The sequence below is a fragment of the Micromys minutus genome (assembly GCF_963924665.1).
Source record: "Micromys minutus genome assembly, chromosome: 29".
Classification (NCBI taxonomy): Eukaryota; Metazoa; Chordata; class Mammalia; order Rodentia; family Muridae; genus Micromys; species Micromys minutus.
The window spans coordinates 3,004,912-3,022,110 of NC_137964.1; the positions used below are offsets into that span (position 1 = coordinate 3,004,912).

Consider the following 17,199-nt stretch of genomic DNA (forward strand, 5'->3'; position numbering starts at 1 on the left):
TCTGACATTGAGTCTCCTACAGGTACAGATGTTGGGTTTGGCCTTGTGATGCTCATGTCAGTCTTTGGTCAAGCTTGTGCCTGGAGAAGAATAGGATGTCTCAGAGCCCAGGAGTATAAGATACCCCATGACCTAGTTCCTTCTTTTCTGACAGAGGCTGAAATATGAAATTGCAGAAGTGATGACGGAGATTGACAATCTGACTTCAGTGGAGGAGAGGTAAAGCCCTCGAGACTGTTCCCACCCCTAGCTGCACTCACTGCCTACGTGCAGACTATAGTAGCTGCAAGGGCTGGGCTAGGGAGTTGGGGCCTGTGGCCATCCTTCCTCCCGCCTCCTGTGTCCACACCAACACTGTTGGTTTGAAAATAAGCACAGGGACTCTGAATTAACCTTCTGTATCTTGAGAACAGTACTCTAAAATCTATTTTTAGAAAGGCCCTGCCTTTCACCATTAGCCTTTCTAAAGCAGTCTTAATGTTCATTAAAAATGCCACTGCAGCAGTGTCACCTGTGGAGGGCGGTGGGGTCTGTGGGACACCCACTGCTTTATGTCCCAGGTTGACCTGAGATGGGAAAGGAACAGCAGGGTGTGACTCTGCTATATTCCATAAAATACTAATGATTTTTAAAATTGTTTAAAACCAACAGCAAAACTACTCAGAGGAACAAGCAAATAGCCATGGGAAGGAAGAAATTCAACATGGACCCCAAAAAGGTGAGAGAATTGTCCAGCCTTTAGCGTGCAGATGCTGACTCCCATAGCCTTGTGAAAAGATAGAGCTGATATTTCAGTTGTCACAAGCAGACCGATTGCTGAGAGCTCCAGCTCTACACACTCTAGTCAGCCCGCCACATTCAAGGGAATCGGGTTAGCCAGGCTGCAGTGAATTGCTTAGCAGGTTTCACTTTGTCTCCCTTTTGACCTGAAAGTATTTTTATGCATTTTATGTTAATTACTGGTTCTATTCAACTATTTATAATTAAGTTGTTTTATAAAAGCAAAAGCTCATTTAGTCTGCATGTGGATTTCCTGCTGGGTAAAAACAAAATCATCTGGTGTTGTAGACTTGGTTGTGATACTTGCTTTAGTCAGCTTGAGCTGTTCTAACAAAACAGCACACACTGAGCACCAGGCAGGTGGGGTGAGGGTGTAAGCCCAGTGCTGGTACTAGAAACAGGAGGGCCAGAGGATCAGAAGCTCAAGGTCGTCTTGACCTACAAAGCCAGGTGGAGGCCATCCTGGGATGCGTATAAATGAACCCAGCACCCAGGCCGGGGACTTAAACCACAGACATTTTCTTCTCACGGTTCTCCAGCCTGCAGGACTGAGCCCTCGGGTGCTCATGTGCTCTCTCTTTCCGTAGCGCAGTCAGCCTTCTTTCTGAGTCTTCCTGTGACCAGGCTGTGGAACAAGCTGAGTCTAGAGCTTCTCTTCTCAGGAGGCTCTATGCTCTGACCCCAGCACCTCACTCTAATTACCCCATGGTCTCTGCCTCCACAGGCTGTTACAGGTTTGGGCCTCTGTGGGAATCTTGAGGGACATGGCACTATTTATGCCTGTGTCTTACAGTTCCATGTCACCTTGTAAAAGCACACAGAAATTCCCGAGTGACTAGTCTCAGGTGGGAGGGACTGTCAGCCTCTGAGCGACTTTAAGCAAGGAGCTTGGTTTTGTTCAGTGGGCCGGAGTCTAGAAGTAGTACTGACGTTTATAAATAAATCAGGAAAGATTTGATTAGATCAAGGAAGTCTGGAGCTGAATTACCAGAGAATGCTGTGTCAGGCACAGTATTGAAACAGTACCTTCTAAGGTACTTTAAGGGTAGAAATGATTTAAGTGAGAACTCTGTCCAGACTGTCCCAAATTGGAAAAAAATGAAAAAGCAGTGACATTTCTAGATATGCAGGGACTCAAAAAGTCACTGAAACCTTGTCTGATTATTCACTGAGAAACTGAGTAAATATACCTAAAAGTAAGAAACATACAGAACACAAAGGTGCACAGAGCCATGGGTGCTGGCTCATGTTTGTAATCCCAGTACTGGGGAGGCTGAGGCAGGAGGATCATAAAGTTCAGGATCAGCCTGGACCACAGAGTGTGACACCGTCTCCTAAAACAGCCACAAAAAAAGAGATTAAAAGAAACCGATAAAACCCAAGTCTAAACAAGAAAAGGGTTATGTGAAAAAATGTAATTTAGGAGTTCCAAATTTGTTCAGTGTATTTGATAAGAAAGGAGAAAAGAAGAGGAGCAAAGGCAGCTGAGGTGCTCTAGGTATTGATAGGTACGGACAGGGTCAAATGGCAAGATTTTGGGTTGCCATTAAAATAGGGATGAAATAAGGTTTATAGTTACTAGAAAAGGTAAAATTAAGAAGGCATGATGATGACAGTGTGGTGACCTGGGCTGCAATAGAGGGGTCTTTTCACAAACTCTAAGACTCGGCTAAGAGATGCTAGGAGTAAGTTCTAACAGAATCTTGACTTGGCTAAATTACCTAGGTTAGAAGTAAATTACAGCAGGGACTAGAGAGATGGCTCAGTGGGTTGGAGACCCAGCACTCACATGGTGGCTCGAATACACTATGACTCCAGATCCAGAAAACTTGAAGCCCTTTCTGGCCTTTGCATGCATGTGGTGCTCAGACATACATGGAGGCAAAGCACACACACACATAAGGACACACACCAGCACTTCTCAGTTGAGATGACCTTAGAGGAAGGCGGGAATGAACAGACACTGGGGTAAAGGCTGAGTGTGCTCCCATTTCTGCTGTTGACGTTTTTAATATTAATTTTTCTGCTGGGCACATGCCTTTATGCCAGTACGCAGGAGGCAGAGGCAAGAGGCAGATGTAGACAGATTACTCACTTCAAGGCCATCCTGGTCCACAAAGTGAGTTCCAGAACAGCCAGGGCTACACAGTGAAACCCTGTCTCAAAAAAAATTTTTTAAAGATTGATTGATTGATTTATTATAAGTACACTGTAGCTGTCTTGAGACACACCAGAAGAGGGCATCAGATCCCATTACAGATAGTTGTGAGCCACCATGTGGTTGCTGGGAATTGAACTCAGGTCTTCTGGAAGAGTAGTTGGCGCTCTTAACTGCCGAGCCATCTCTCCAGCCCTCAAAATATATTTTTTTAATAATGAGATATTTGATTTCTTTTATAAGTGATTGTTTAATGTGTAGTACCATATACCTTGTGTAACAAATTACCACAAACTAGATAGCTTAAGACACAGAAATATATCCTCTTACAGGAGGCAAGGAGTCTAAGCTAAAGGTCCAAGCAGAATACCTTTCAAACTTGGATGGAGGGTCTGTCCAGGCCCCTCTCCGAGCTGCAGGTGATTGACAGCAGGTGCTCCTTAGCTGTGAACATGGCCTCCAGCCTCTGTGCCTTCTCTTTTGTGCACCTTTCCTCTCACTGTAGTTCAGGCTGGCCTAGAACTCGTGATTGTCCTGACTTAGCCCCTAAAGTGCTAAGATTGCAGGTATGTGCCATACACCTGGCTTAACTGCTCTTTTAGGGACATTGATCACTGAGCCCAAAGCCTGCTCCTGTGTCCTCTGCTTCCTTCCCGTGTCTCGTCCTGATGGAGACTTTCTTACACCCACGTGCTTGGCTTTTGGCTCCACTTGTGCTTAATCTGTGTTAGACATTTCATCCCTGAGCAGAGTTTAAAGGAAAAAGATTAGATTAGGCCCACGGTTTTAGAGTTTCGGCCATGGTCATCTGCATGCTTTGGGCCTGAGGGGAGGCAAAACATTATGTGGTAGGAGGTGTGGCAGAGGCCCTTTGCTCATGGAGACGGGAGGCAGAGAGAATCAGCAGGAAGGGGCCAGAGAGACCCTTCAAAGACATGGCTCCATCAGCCCACTTCCTCTACCCAGACCCCGTAGACAGCTCCGCTGCCCTCACCCTATCAACCTTGAAGAATCTTAACATTAATGAGATCAGAACCTAGTCTAGTCTAGTCTAGTCTAGTCTAATCTAGTCGTGTGGAAGCACAGACACCCAGAGGTGTCCACTGACCTAGGTGTCTCTCAATCCAGTCAGGTTGACAAAATTAACCACCATAGGTCTCTGCCCTGCACTCCCCAGCAGCTTCCTGTTTCCAACGATTAGGACTTGTGTCTCTTGCAGAGGGACCACTTTGTTGGGACCCCCTTGTATCCCTTCTGTGATGTAAGTCAGAAATCACCTTGTTCTGGCCATCTGGCTTTCTCATGCCACCCCAAGCATTTGTATTGATTCCTTTTCTGCTGCTGTGACAAAGTGCCTGACAGAATAGACCCCAGGAAGGGATCACATGGGCTCACAGGTCAAGGGTCAATCCACCATGGGGGTGTCATGCACATTCAAGTGGGGCCTTCCATCTCGATTCAAAGTCTCTTAACATTCCCTCACAGATGAGCTTTTCTCCTAAGTGATTCTAAGTGCTGTCAGGGTGACAGTCAAGATCGGCTGTTACAGTGACCTAGTTCTTTAGGAGGATGGAGGCTCAGGGCAGGTCCTGAACTTTATCTATATAGTGTGTTCCACAAAGTCACTGTGACCTGGCAGAGACCTGACGTTCCAGGGTCTGGCACTCCTGGTCAGGTAGGAGGAGAGAAAAAGCCAGAGGACAAGGACGCAAGAACCTCTGAAGGGTCCTGGGACTATTTGTGTCTGCCTAGGGGTCACCAGGTTCTTTGAGGGGTTGACTACAAACTCAACCTCTGCTCTTACAGCATTAGTGAAAGGGGTCTCCAGGAACCAGGCGTGGGCCAGACCCACTTTAGACTCTACTTCCATAAATCCTGGGTGCTTTCAGATGCCTCCCCTACCCTGAATAGCAAGATGTACCAGTTTACACTTACTGTTAGTCTTCTGAATCCTAATATTCTTAGCAAGGGCTCTATAATGCTGGAGTATTGACCTTTGACCCTGAGGTGTTAGACAGTAAACTCCTGAGGTTATTGCCCGTCTCTTGCCAGCTCCAAGGGTATCCCTGCCCTGTGTTCTCCCGCTGGCTGCTGGCTGCTAGCTGCTGGCTCACTGTCTCTGAGTACTCCTAATTCTTCTCATCTGGATGGTTGGAGAACAAGCTTCACAAAGCAGCAGTAAGGTTGGTTTTTAGCCCATATTCCAGCACAGCTGTGTTCCCACAGTCACAGTGGAGTATGCAGGGTATGTGTGGCTTTCACAGTAGCACCCAGGTGACATGCTCTTTCCCATTCCGACGAGAAACACGCAAAAGTTAATGTAGGACTGTCAGATTTAAACGGCATGTTAAATGGCCCACACATTTTAAATGTAAGTCTTGAAGCCTCCTGACAAATCCAGAAACAAAACCCTCAACCCAGAACAAACTGTACTTGCAAAACATTGTAGGCCACCTTTCTGGGGCCACTGTTTCTCAAATCCATTCCCCCAGGTATCCTATACTATCACCAAAATTAGGTTTTCTTTTTTTAAACCTGCGTAAGCAGAATGAAAATATCTCTGCCTGGGGATGAGGAGACGTTCCAGTGGTCATGGAACTTGCCAGCAAGCTTGAGGACCAGAGATTGATCCTCCAAACACAAGTAAAACTGGAGCAGCCATAGTGGTCCCACACTAGAGAGGCAGAGTCAGGAAAGCCCCGAGTCAAGATAGATGGACTAGAGTCGGTAGCTCTAGGTTCAGTGGGAGACCCTGCCTCAATCAATTAAAAATGGAGCACAGTGAAGGAAGGTAAGGCAGCAGTGTAGGTTCTCTGTGCATGAGCCACATACATGTGTACTTCCACATGTCTGCACCACGCACACAGTGTTTACACACATGTGCTCTAGCGCTGTCATTTACTGGGTCCCAGGTCTATGAGCCTCTCGCTCACTTTGTTCTTTCCACCTACTTGCAATCTTCCATCTTCTATCTTTGTCCTTTCTCTTACTGGTTGTCTGTTGCTGTCTGAAGTTTTTGGAAATGCTAAATATGGCTGCCAGATGGACTGTGGGTGTATGAGGAAGCCACAGCAGGCTTAGGCCCGGGAGTTTCAGCTGGAAAAGCCTCTGAATTTGTAGAAACGCCTCTTGGCACACGGATAGCAGAATTCCATGTGCTTTCCCCAGCCTTGGTATAGGGTAGCTTGGTATAAACTGGCTCTCCAGTTGTTCGGAAGGGGCAGGTCTGACATCGTGGTGTGTCCTGGAGTCCTGTGAGACAGTGTAGTGCTGGGCCTGGGACAACCCATTCTTGGACCTCCAGGTTGTGCTTTGCAGACTCTTCTGTAAGCAGGTTGGTGTGAGCCCAGTGGTAGTGTGCCAGTTAACATGTTTTTGGCTTCAGGTAACAGAAATACCCACCCCCAACTGGATACACAATGGAGTTTATTTTCTCGTATAGTAGCTGTGGCAGTATCTTCCCAAGTGACGGGAGCAAGACGCTTATCTCAGTCTTTCCTGTGGTGCTGGTCATCGCATGGACTTGAAAGTAGAAAGAGGAAAGGCAGTCAAGACATTCCTACAGGCTTCTATTTGTGTCAGCTGGCCCAGGCCTGAATCATAAGGTCATTTATATCGGGGTGCTGTGCTGTGAAGCCGTTCTTTGGAGTAAGATGGCAGAATAGACGGGTTGGGTTGGGGCAGAGTGGGAAGATGAGAGAACAGCACAGCCACACAAGTTCCTTCTCCAGGGTCCGGGGGAGGAGAGAACCGATTTCTGAAGGCTGTCCTCTGACTTACACACGTGTGTGTCACTCACACAATCACATGAATCAGGAGGGCTGGCCAGGTGGCTCATCAGGTAAAGGCACCACCACGCCTGAAGACCTGAGTTCCGTCCCCAGGACACCATGGTAGAAGGACAGATCCAGTCATGGCAAGTTGTCTGCTGATTATGTCCATTGCATGGGCTCACACACATAAATATAAGTTTGATTTTAATAAGTTAAAATTATTTTTAAAAGGTAGGGAAGGGCTTCTGGAGAGATGACTCAGCTGCTCTTCCTGAGGACTGAGGTCAGTTCCCAGCATACACATTGTAGCTCAAACTGTCAGTAACGCCAGTCTCGGAGGATCAGACTCCTCCTTCTGGCCTCTGCAGGTGCTAGGCATGCATACAGGCAAAGCAGTCACATAAAGTAGAAAAGCAAGGTTTTCAAGTGAGCGGTGGCTGGGGGCAGATATTGGCTATACAGCAGTTCTCACCACGGCAAGGTTCCGTGCAGCAGGAACGAGATGTTTTCCCCAAGTTTTACAAATTGGATGATGCTTTTTAACTGCTTGTGTAATGCCTGACAAACACAGTGGCTCTTTCTTAAATGGATGAACATACTGTGGTATTTTGGAAACCAGACCATGTGGGCTCCATACGTCTCTGGCATTTTCACTGTGTCTACACCTGTCAGTTTTCAACTTTGAAAATGGATCATGAGCAGCCCTCCTGACCGGATGTTCATCCCACATTGTTCCTCAGGGCATTCAGTTCCTAATTGAGAATGACCTGCTGCAGAGCTCCCCAGAGGACGTCGCCCAGTTTCTGTACAAAGGAGAGGGCCTGAACAAGACCGTCATCGGAGACTACCTGGGTGAGAGGTAAGCTCAGGAGGCTCTCAGAAACAGAGGTGCTGACCCCAAGTTGCTGGGGGCTGAGTGAGGACAGGAACTGGGACACCCGGGCATTTGGGACCTTATGGACCAAAGACCTCCTTAGGAAGTGTAGGGTTGAACTCGATGATCTGAACCTTACAGGGCTTCTTACATAACACAGCAGAAGAAAGAGTGGGTGACTGAGAGTCAGGTAGGTCTGTGTCACCAGTGGCATTCCCTCCTGGCCTGTGAAAGCATGTCTTCTCAGGGGTCTCTCCCCTGTCACTTGAGGTGATTTTCCCAGCTCAACTAAAGGTCTGTCTGCTGGTGGCTTTAGTTTGCTTGTCTTTGTTGGATTTTGCGGCCAGGTCTTGCTGTGTATGTAGCCTTGGTTGGCCTCACACATCATCTTCCCTCTGCCTCCAAGGCTGGGATTACAGGGGCATCACCATTCCCTGAAGAACTGTCTGCTGTGCTTAGCTGAGGCTAGGTGGGAAGACAGTGGCAACAGATGCCAAGAGGGGAGCATTTAAAGCCCCCCTTTAACATTGCCTCATCGGGGCAAGTCTGCTTCTAGCTTATCACTAAAAACACCTGATCTAAAGTGACCGTTCCCCAGCTAATTCAGGGAGGTCAGATGACACCCAAACAAGACAGCGATGAGCCAAAAGCCACAAGGGAGTAGCTTGTGCCTATAGAAATGAACTTTAGAAAACCAGTTAGCAAATCAGACTTACTGGTAAGTGAAGATTGTGTACCATCAGGCGTGCCACTCCTTTCTCTGGGTTCAGTCACTCCTTTCTCTGCTGACTCCTGGCATTTCTAGCCCTGGGCAGTGAGTTCAGTGGAGTCAGTTACCGAGCTTTGGTGACACTTAGTGTACAGTGCTTGCTTAGCATGCATGAGGCCCTGTATTCATCCCAAGTGACACACACAGACACACCCCAATTAATTCAGGGCCAGCCATATAGATTACATGTTAGAGTTGCCTGTGTAACATACAAGACCTAGGCAGCACTGCACAAGCTGGTCATGGTGGCACATGCCTTAGAGTAAACGGCAAAACTCATGGAGATACCTCGGGAAATGTGGCAAAGGCAACACTGTTTCATGATAAACCACTAGACAGGATCTCCCTCAATAGGACAGTGCATGTCAGGACGGGAAGTCTGCCTGCTCTCATTCCTGCTCCTCAGTGTGGCACCGGGCTGCTGCTGTTGGCCAGGTCACATAGGCAACAAATGACAAAAGTGCATATTGGAGAGGTAGAGATAGAACGGTTTGCAGATGGTATGATCCATGTGTATAGAGAATCCTACAGAAAAGCCGAGCAGGGGTGGCAGCCACCTGTAATCCCAAGCACTCAAGATGTAGGGGTGAGGCGGTACCCAGGGCAAGCTGGGTCACTAGCATCAGAGTCAGTGTGGGACCCTGTAAAGCAGAAAGTGGTTGAGGCATTAATTAGCATTAATTAGCCTCTGGCCTCTGCACATATGTAGCTAAACACACCTTTGCACCAACACACTTGCAAGCAGGCATGTGCACACACCATACTTACATACACATGATGTCCTGATTTCATTCTGATGCTGTGATAAAATACTCGGAGCAATGCCCCATTGTGATGGGCAGATCCACACTCTTATTAAAGCTCCATTTGGCTTCTTCACATAAACCCACGAGCTAATTATGAAATTCCATGTGGAAGGTTCTAGGGATCAAAATAGCCACCGTCTTGAAATAGAAAAACCACTTTATGATTACAGAATAAAATTAAATTATACTAATCAGTCAAGTGCAACGCTGACATAAAGACAGACATGTAGAAGATCGGGGGGCTGGAGAGCAGGCTCAGCAGGCAAGAGCTCCATGGAGGGCCTGAGTTGTGCTTGTGACACCCACATCTAGTGGCTTCCCCAGGGTCTGGTACCCTCTTCTGACCTCTGTTGTACCTCAGCTCACCTGTGCCGTCCCCCTTCCCCGGTCATTCATACACACAATTGGCATCAATATAAAAGTAGTCCAGAAGATGATAGAATGGGACTGAGAATCGAGAAATCAAACAACTGTGTCGCTGTCAAATGATTTTAACACATCACAAGACACCTGCGTGAGGGAAGAATGACCCCAGCAGGTAGCATCAGGTGACATCTGTGAGAGACAACATCGACTCCTCACTAAACATGAAGGTAAGAGGGTTCCAGGACACAGATGTGAAGCTTTACATGCTCAGAAAGAACCAGGGGCAAATCACAATGATCCTGTTCTTGTAAGAGCTTTATAGGCCTAGTGCCCAAAGCTCGAGCAGTTAAAGAAGGCGGGGTTAACTGAACATCACAAAATTGTTTTAAACATTTGAATGTTTATCTGTTTGTGTGTGTGAGGATAGCATGCTATGCCACTTTGACAGACCAGTTGATAACCTGTGAGTGTTAGTTCTGTTTCCCCCACATGGGCGCTGGAATCAAACTCTGCTTCAGACAATATTATTAAGAAAGAGGGAAGAAAAAGAAAAGAGAAAAGCTGCAAGTGATGGTGCACACTGTTAATCCCAACACTCGGGAGGCAGAGGCAGACAGATCTGAATTTGAGGTTAGTCAGGTCTACAGAGTAAGTTCCAGGACAGCCAGAGCTATACAGAGAAAGCCTGTCGTGAACCAGGGAGGGTCATGGTGGTGGTGAGGGAGGGGGACAGCTCCCCCCACCCCTCGAAGAGCAGCATTAGATCTCACTTGACAACTGTTGGGACACAGCTGGAGACAGAAGGAAGTCCTGCCATCTGACCTGCCTCAGTCCCAGACCCTAGTGCTGTAGGATAGAGTCTGCCCGAAACTGCCTGTGGGTCCACCACTCCCCCAGTTCTGCTTCCATTCTGGTTACAGGCTTTGTCCTTAGCTGTGGCCTAGCCTGTCTGCCACTGTGCTCCTTCCACAGGGCGTGTGTGTGCACCTGGTGCATCTGACAAGTGTGCTGCAAGATTGGGGACTCAAGCCAACCTCTGCGATCTGCAGGGACAGGCCTTTCATGCCTCCAAGGATGGTCCCATCATGCCCCCTTCTGGGGACACAGGCTAAGGAACCATCACTTCCCCAACAGAGCTTTGTTTCTGTGCTCCCTTCTTTTAACTCGAAACCTCCACCTGGGAGGTGTCCTGTGGGCAGACAGCACTGAACTAGGGCCACTGCTTCCGACATGTCTAGTGTCTGTCTGGTACAGACTTGTTTTTCTGTCAGTCTGATCCCTGTGTCCTTTGAAGCTGTGGTATTTGACCTGCATGGTGGATACAGTCCAGAGATAGGCAGGTGAGCTCTGGCATCGAGCTGCTCGGGATGTCCTCAGAGCACGTGGGGATCCCGGGAAGCACAGATACTTCCGTTTTTCTTTCTATTGTTTCAGTTTTTATTGTATTTTACTGTATTTTCATGTTTAGTTGTAAAACAAGTGTGACTGCACTTATAGTCTGCAGTAATCCCAGAACTCACAAGGCTGAGGCACGAGGATTCCAGTGTGTTCTCAAGGTTATAGTTCCTGGTTATATAGAGTTTCGTGCCAATCCAGGTTACAGAATGAGACCTCATCCTACCCCCCTTCAAAAACAAAACAGATCCAACCCCCTCTTCATTATCCTTATGCTCAAAGCCCTATTTATGAAGCAGAGGCCAGAAGAGGCCTTGCTCAGGGACATTTGAAGGCCCCAGCATGTGTAGATGGCGTACCCTCAGCACCTGGAGGTGGAGGCAGGAGGATCCTGAGTTCCAGGCCTTCTCCAGTCTAGTGAGAGACTCTGTCTCAAAAGGCAAACCAAATAAAAACTCTGCAAACAAATTTCCATGAAGAGTGTGGTTGCCTGTTGTCAGCTGTTGTTACCTCCGAGGCCTGCCATGGTCTGCCTTCTCTCCAAGGGACTCAGCTGTAATGTGTTCACCCTGTTTATGTTCTTTCCTAGAGACGACTTTAACATCAAAGTCCTTCAGGCTTTTGTTGAGCTGCATGAGTTTGCTGATCTCAACCTTGTCCAGGCCTTAAGGTGAGTGAGTGCCATTGAGTGTGTAGATGGGAGGCTGAGGTGGCAGCAGCCATCGAGTGTGTAGATGGGAGGCTGAGGTGGCAGCAGCCATCGAGTGTGTAGATGGGAGGCTGAGGTGGCAGCAGCCATCGAATGGTTCCAGGTGACTCTGATGGACGCCCCCAGAAGTTCTTCTGTTCTGTGCCCTCTCTGCCTGTGTGACACGATTCTAAGGACCCCTTGCACTTACCTGCCTGTTGCTCTAACAGTGCCCTGATTAAGAAGTGCCTTAAGGAGGGGTTTGTTTTGGTTCAGTTTGAGGGTGCAGTCTGCCACAATGGGGAAGGCATAGCAGCTGCATAAGATACACGCATAGACAAGAACCGATGTTGACAGGTTTACAGAAAGGAGGCTGAGGTAAGGTCCCCCCACAGCTTTATTTGGAGGATTACAGGCTCCGGTGCAGCTTCAGAGCAGCAGAATCGTGGGTGTAGATAGTAGGGTCAGAAGCAAAGAGAGATCCTTCTGCTCTAAGAAGAGAGCAGCTCCTTGCTCTTGCAGGTTTTGTGGAGATGGGAGTAAAAGGGATAAGTTTCGGTCCATGGATGATGCCACCCACAGGTGTGTCTCCACGGTGATCCCATATCCAGTCAAGGTGACAGTGGAGGTTAACATCATAGCATATGTGTGCTTTGCTGCCTGTGCCATTCTCTTCCTTTCTACCTCCTCCTCCTCTTCTTCTTTCATTTCTTCTTTGTGCACAATTACTTAACAAACCATGACCAACACCAACCAGCAATCCACCATGCCTCTTGGGACTCTAGAACTCATATACCCTCTAAAAAGTCTCCAGAATTTCAAATGTCGCACAGTCACAGACACTATCTACAGTTGGCAAAATCATGCCCCCACCAGAGTATGAGGCAAATCATATGTAGCAGCCCCATATCCCCACGCCTGGGATTAAAACCAAAGCACATTCCTATTTCTGTGTTCTGTAGAGACCAACATTCTCACTACAGATGCTACTGAGCCAGGCTCTGGCTGAGTGAGGGGCTGTTGTGGCAGGAATCCCTCTGCAATGTGCAATGGGCACAGTGGCAAGGAGAAGGGAGTGGTGGCCCAGCCCAGGGGAACCCATTCTATTTACCAGCTCATCTGGAGAGCCCAGAGACACGGGCCCTCCTCGCTGGTGTCGCTGTGTAGCCATGTCTAAAGATCAAAAGCAGCCCAGAAGTTCTCTCCAGCCTATAGATCTGATGTGCATTCTCGCCTTCATGCTGAGCCTGAGCAGCCAGGTATGAGCCTCACAGGCCAGGGAGACCTTAAGGGCAGGGCAGCCACATGACCTTGCCCACAGTACTTAAGGCAGACAGGTGGGTGCTGTGCAGACGGAGAAAGTGAAGCAAGTGGGAATTGGAGACATGAGGCAGGAACTACAGTGTCACGCAAGGGCATCCAGTGTAGGACTTCTGAGGGCAGTAGTATTGCTGTGCTCAGGTCTGATCCTTAGAGTTGGGGTGACACCACACACCATGGCTGTGTCCTGGAAGGTTGGTGGGCACTGGCTGTTGACTGACCTTGCCTTGTAGTGAGAGGTCCTTTATCCTGTGAGAGCTGTGGCAGCTGTGGGGACAAAGTGGGCTCTGGTGACGATCTGGTACATGTAGGAGTTGGTGACATGAGGGGCGATGTGTTGGAGATCTGGATAGGTTTATGTTGTCTGCAGCAGCTCTGGAATTGTTTGTAGTCACACAAAAGGGAGCGGTCAGCAGTCTGCAGTTGTTGAATAGGAGAAAACCAGATGCCTCATGGGAGTTCGGACTGACTGGGCAAGCTATGCTCTTGCTGTGGTCGGGACCTGGCCTGCTCTGTCCTCCCTGGGTGCTCAGTGAAGCGTCCTGTCTTTGCAGACAGTTCCTGTGGAGCTTCAGACTTCCTGGAGAGGCACAGAAGATCGACCGCATGATGGAGGCCTTTGCATCCCGATACTGCCTGTGCAACCCTGGGGTCTTCCAGTCCACAGGTCAGCAGCCCGCCACGCCCCTGAGTTGAGATGCTCCCACTCATAGCCCCCATCACCCCTACTGCCTCTGTAGGGAGCCATCCCTCATAGCGAGCAGGCCCTCCTGCCGGGGCAGCAACTTGGCAGCACTTCTGGGCCCCAGTCCTCGAGTGGGCCGCAGTGAGGTCAGCCGCCACCTCTGTGGTTGCAGATACATGCTATGTGCTCTCCTTTGCCATCATCATGCTCAACACCAGCCTGCACAACCACAATGTGCGCGACAAGCCCACCGCGGAGCGCTTCATCACCATGAACCGAGGCATCAACGAGGGTGGGGACCTTCCTGAGGAGCTGCTGAGGGTGAGTCGCAGACGGCTTCCCTGCTGTGTGTCTGTCCTGTTGCTGTGATACAATCCCCAGACAAATGCAGCTCTGAGGGAAGAAGGCTTTGTTGAGCTTACAGTGTCTAGGTGTGCATAGGGGCCATCACTGTGGGGAGGTTAGGGCAGGTCCCTGAATGCAGAGCGAGTTCACCTCATGTGCACTCTCTGTACACCGTGGGACCCGCACCAGCTCTTCCCTCCTCACAGGCAGCCTGATGTAGACAGTTCCCTGCTAATGCTTCTTTCTCAGGTGATCCAGATAGTGTCGTGTTGACAGTTAAGATGAACCGCCGTCCTTACCGTCCCTCGTGGGGTTTTCCTACTTGTGTGTGTGTGGGAGGGGCGGGCCAAGTGTTGGATTTCTCCCTTAAGTCGTTTCTCTCCTGTATTTTATTACTAATTATTACTATTATTTGTCGTGTGTGTGTGTGTGTGCTGTGTGTGGGGTGGTGGCATGTGGAGGTCAGAGAACTGCACTCTGCAGTTGGCTTTCTCCTTCCATGCGTGTGTGCGTGAGTTGCGTAGATGGAACTCAGGTTGTCAGGCTGTGTGCCCACTGCCTACACCTGCTGAGCCTGTACCAACTTCCACGTGTTTTGTTGTTATTGTTTGTGGAGACAGAGTCTCTCACAGGCCAGTAAGTTCCAAGGATCCTCCTGTGTCTGCTTCTGAGGTGACAAGCACAGGTACTACCAACCCTAGGCTCTCACATGTGCACAGTCAGGTGGGATTTCACCAGCCAAGCCATCGCCTGGCCTCTCAAGTTATTTTTAATCTTTAAATGCTCTCCAGCCAATGAAAATCAGTAATGCTGGGTTATTGACTTCAAAGGTGTCTTCCAAGTGTCTCCCTAACCACCTGGTCTCTCAAGCTGCATGGTGATTCTGTGCAGAGGGGGGGACAGGATGGTTGCTTCTCATTACAGTCCCTGACTGGCTCTTCACTCCCTTACAGAACTTGTATGAAAGTATCAAGAACGAGCCATTTAAGATCCCAGAAGACGATGGGAATGACCTGACGCACACATTCTTCAATCCAGACCGAGAAGGCTGGCTGCTGAAGCTGGGTGAGCCTGGCAGGGCGGGGCTTGCACCTGTACCCCTCTGCCCACAGCAGCAGCTCCCAGGGGCCTCCTTGCCCTGCTCCTTCTTTGGAGCCAGAGCCCCCAGCTACAAGGCAGAAAGATTAAAAAGACAAGTGCAGTCAAGCCAGAGCCCACTCTGGGCAGCCACACCCCCCAGCACTGGTAGCTCTGTCCCAGAGCTGTGGCCTTCCGGAGCGGGTCATGTTTGCAGCATTCACTGCACAGCCCATCCCAGAAAGCTACTGAGTTAGTGTCCACATGGATCCGGGTAGTCCTCTGCCTGAGAAGCAAGTGCCTTTCTCTCCAGAACCTGTGTGCTTTCCTGTGCTTTGGCGTGGCTGTGATTCTGACGAGTGGTTTAAATGTGCCTTCTTGTTGTTTTCCTTCTGCCTGTGGCTCCCACCTTTCTGTTCTGTGACGGGCTGTCCCTGCTTGTCCTGCGTTAGGAGGTAGGTACCCAGTGGCTTCCTCCCCTCCCCAGCAGCTCATTCTCTCCCCCACGTTGGTCTGTGTGAAGCTCTGGTCTGTGGTTGCCATTCATCTGATCTGTTTGGCTTTGGACTTGGCTGGGACAGCATCATGCAGGCGTAGAGTGTGTGACACCACCCACCAGGAGCAGGCGTAGAGTGTGTGACATCACCCACCAGGAGCAGGCATAGAGTGTGTGACATCACCCACCAGGAGCAGGCATAGAGTGTGTGACATCACCCACCAGGAGCGGGGTCCAGAGCACCTGGGACCAGAAGCGCATGGGGAGGCTGTGTGGGAATGAGCTTGCCTCTGTCTTCAGGGTCCTGCGACAGGGAGGAGGCTGGTAACCATCCTGTCCTTGCAGGGCCTCCCCACCCCCACCCCCACATCCCCACCCCCACACTCCTGCTTACCCACAGTGCTGTACCTGTACAGAGGCTTCCCTGTGGAAACATCCCTGTGGAAACATAATTGTTTCCTGTATTTGAGACAACTGAGACTTTGAGGGTTCATTTGACTCTTGGGGGATAAAGTGTCACTGCAGATTTGCAGTCAAGCCTGTGACACATGACAGCACTCTATTCAGGCAAGGTTACTGCTGTGTAGTAAGAAAGACATGAAAGGTAGAATTTTGATGGTATTTTTAAAAAGATGAATCAAAGGAGGATGGGGTGTGCCATGGGGTGTGCCGTGGAGACAGCAGGCACAGTCCCAATTGTCTCAAGTGCAGTGAACAATCCCGTTTCCATAGGGATGTTTCTGCAGGAAGCCTCTGTACAGGCAGAGCCGAGCGGCTTGTCCTGAGACCTGCTTGAGCCGGTGCGGGCGCCTGCGCTCTCCCTCACGCAGGCAGCCTCTGCGTCCTTGCTGCTCTGGGGTAAAGTCTGAACCAAAGCTATGGCTATAAAGTCTGAACCAAAGCCATGGCTACACGAGGCCTGTAGATGGCACCGCAGCATGAGGCACCGAGAACCTCACTGGCCGCTCCCCAGTGCCTGATGCCCATGGACACTTCTGCCTATGGTGTCCCCAGGTGTGGGGCACATAAGTAGCATTTGCTGCAGCCAGGAGACTGGAAGATGTGCTGGAAGCCACCTGCGGTCTTGGCGGGCTGTGTGCATGTTGGATTTTGAACATTCAAGTAAAAACATGGGCTGTAGGTAGAGTTGAATTATCGTGAAGGAAAAGGTGTGTGTAGGCATATCTGTGTCAGTGTGTTATGTGTGTGTCCACTTACACATGCCTGGTAACACGAATGAAGGTGAAACACACAGACACGATAAGCAGAGGACATCCCAACCCTCCGTAACAGAATCTAATGTGACTTCGATCCCTGCTAGACCTGCATCTGAGCTGAATGTAGCCCTGCCGGACAGCCTGGAACCCAGCTAATGTTGCTCGGTGTAGGTGCCTGCCGGCCAGGCTGCAGCAGTGTGCACAGGTACCCTTGGCAGCTATGATCCATGGCTGGCAGGCAGCTTGAGGCTGAGCAGAACACAGAAGGGCCTGAGAGCCAGGTGTTTTCAGACGTCCCGTCAAAAGCCGGCGCTGTCAGTGGGAATAATTTGACTGACAGTACTGGTGTGTCAGGGCAGAGGGCAGGAGCTTCCTTTCTATAGTACAGAGCAGGGACAGATAGCATGGGAGAGGAGCAGGCGTTTGCCGGGGGCTGCTGCCACAGAGACC

The 17,199-nt window shown here is 49.6% G+C and overlaps 1 protein-coding gene across 1 annotated transcript in view; it reads left to right on the plus strand.

The window, feature by feature from the left end:
- Nucleotides 1–17,199, plus strand: part of CYTH3 (cytohesin 3) — an 88,149-nt gene that overhangs the window by 66,164 nt on the left and 4,786 nt on the right. The window contains exons 3-9 of the mRNA XM_080940482.1: nt 155–219; nt 652–718; nt 7,452–7,570; nt 11,511–11,591; nt 13,484–13,596; nt 13,787–13,935; nt 14,913–15,024. Coding sequence (XP_080796608.1) covers nt 155–219; nt 652–718; nt 7,452–7,570; nt 11,511–11,591; nt 13,484–13,596; nt 13,787–13,935; nt 14,913–15,024 — 706 coding nt within the window. The remainder of the gene's footprint in view (nt 1–154; nt 220–651; nt 719–7,451; nt 7,571–11,510; nt 11,592–13,483; nt 13,597–13,786; nt 13,936–14,912; nt 15,025–17,199) is intronic.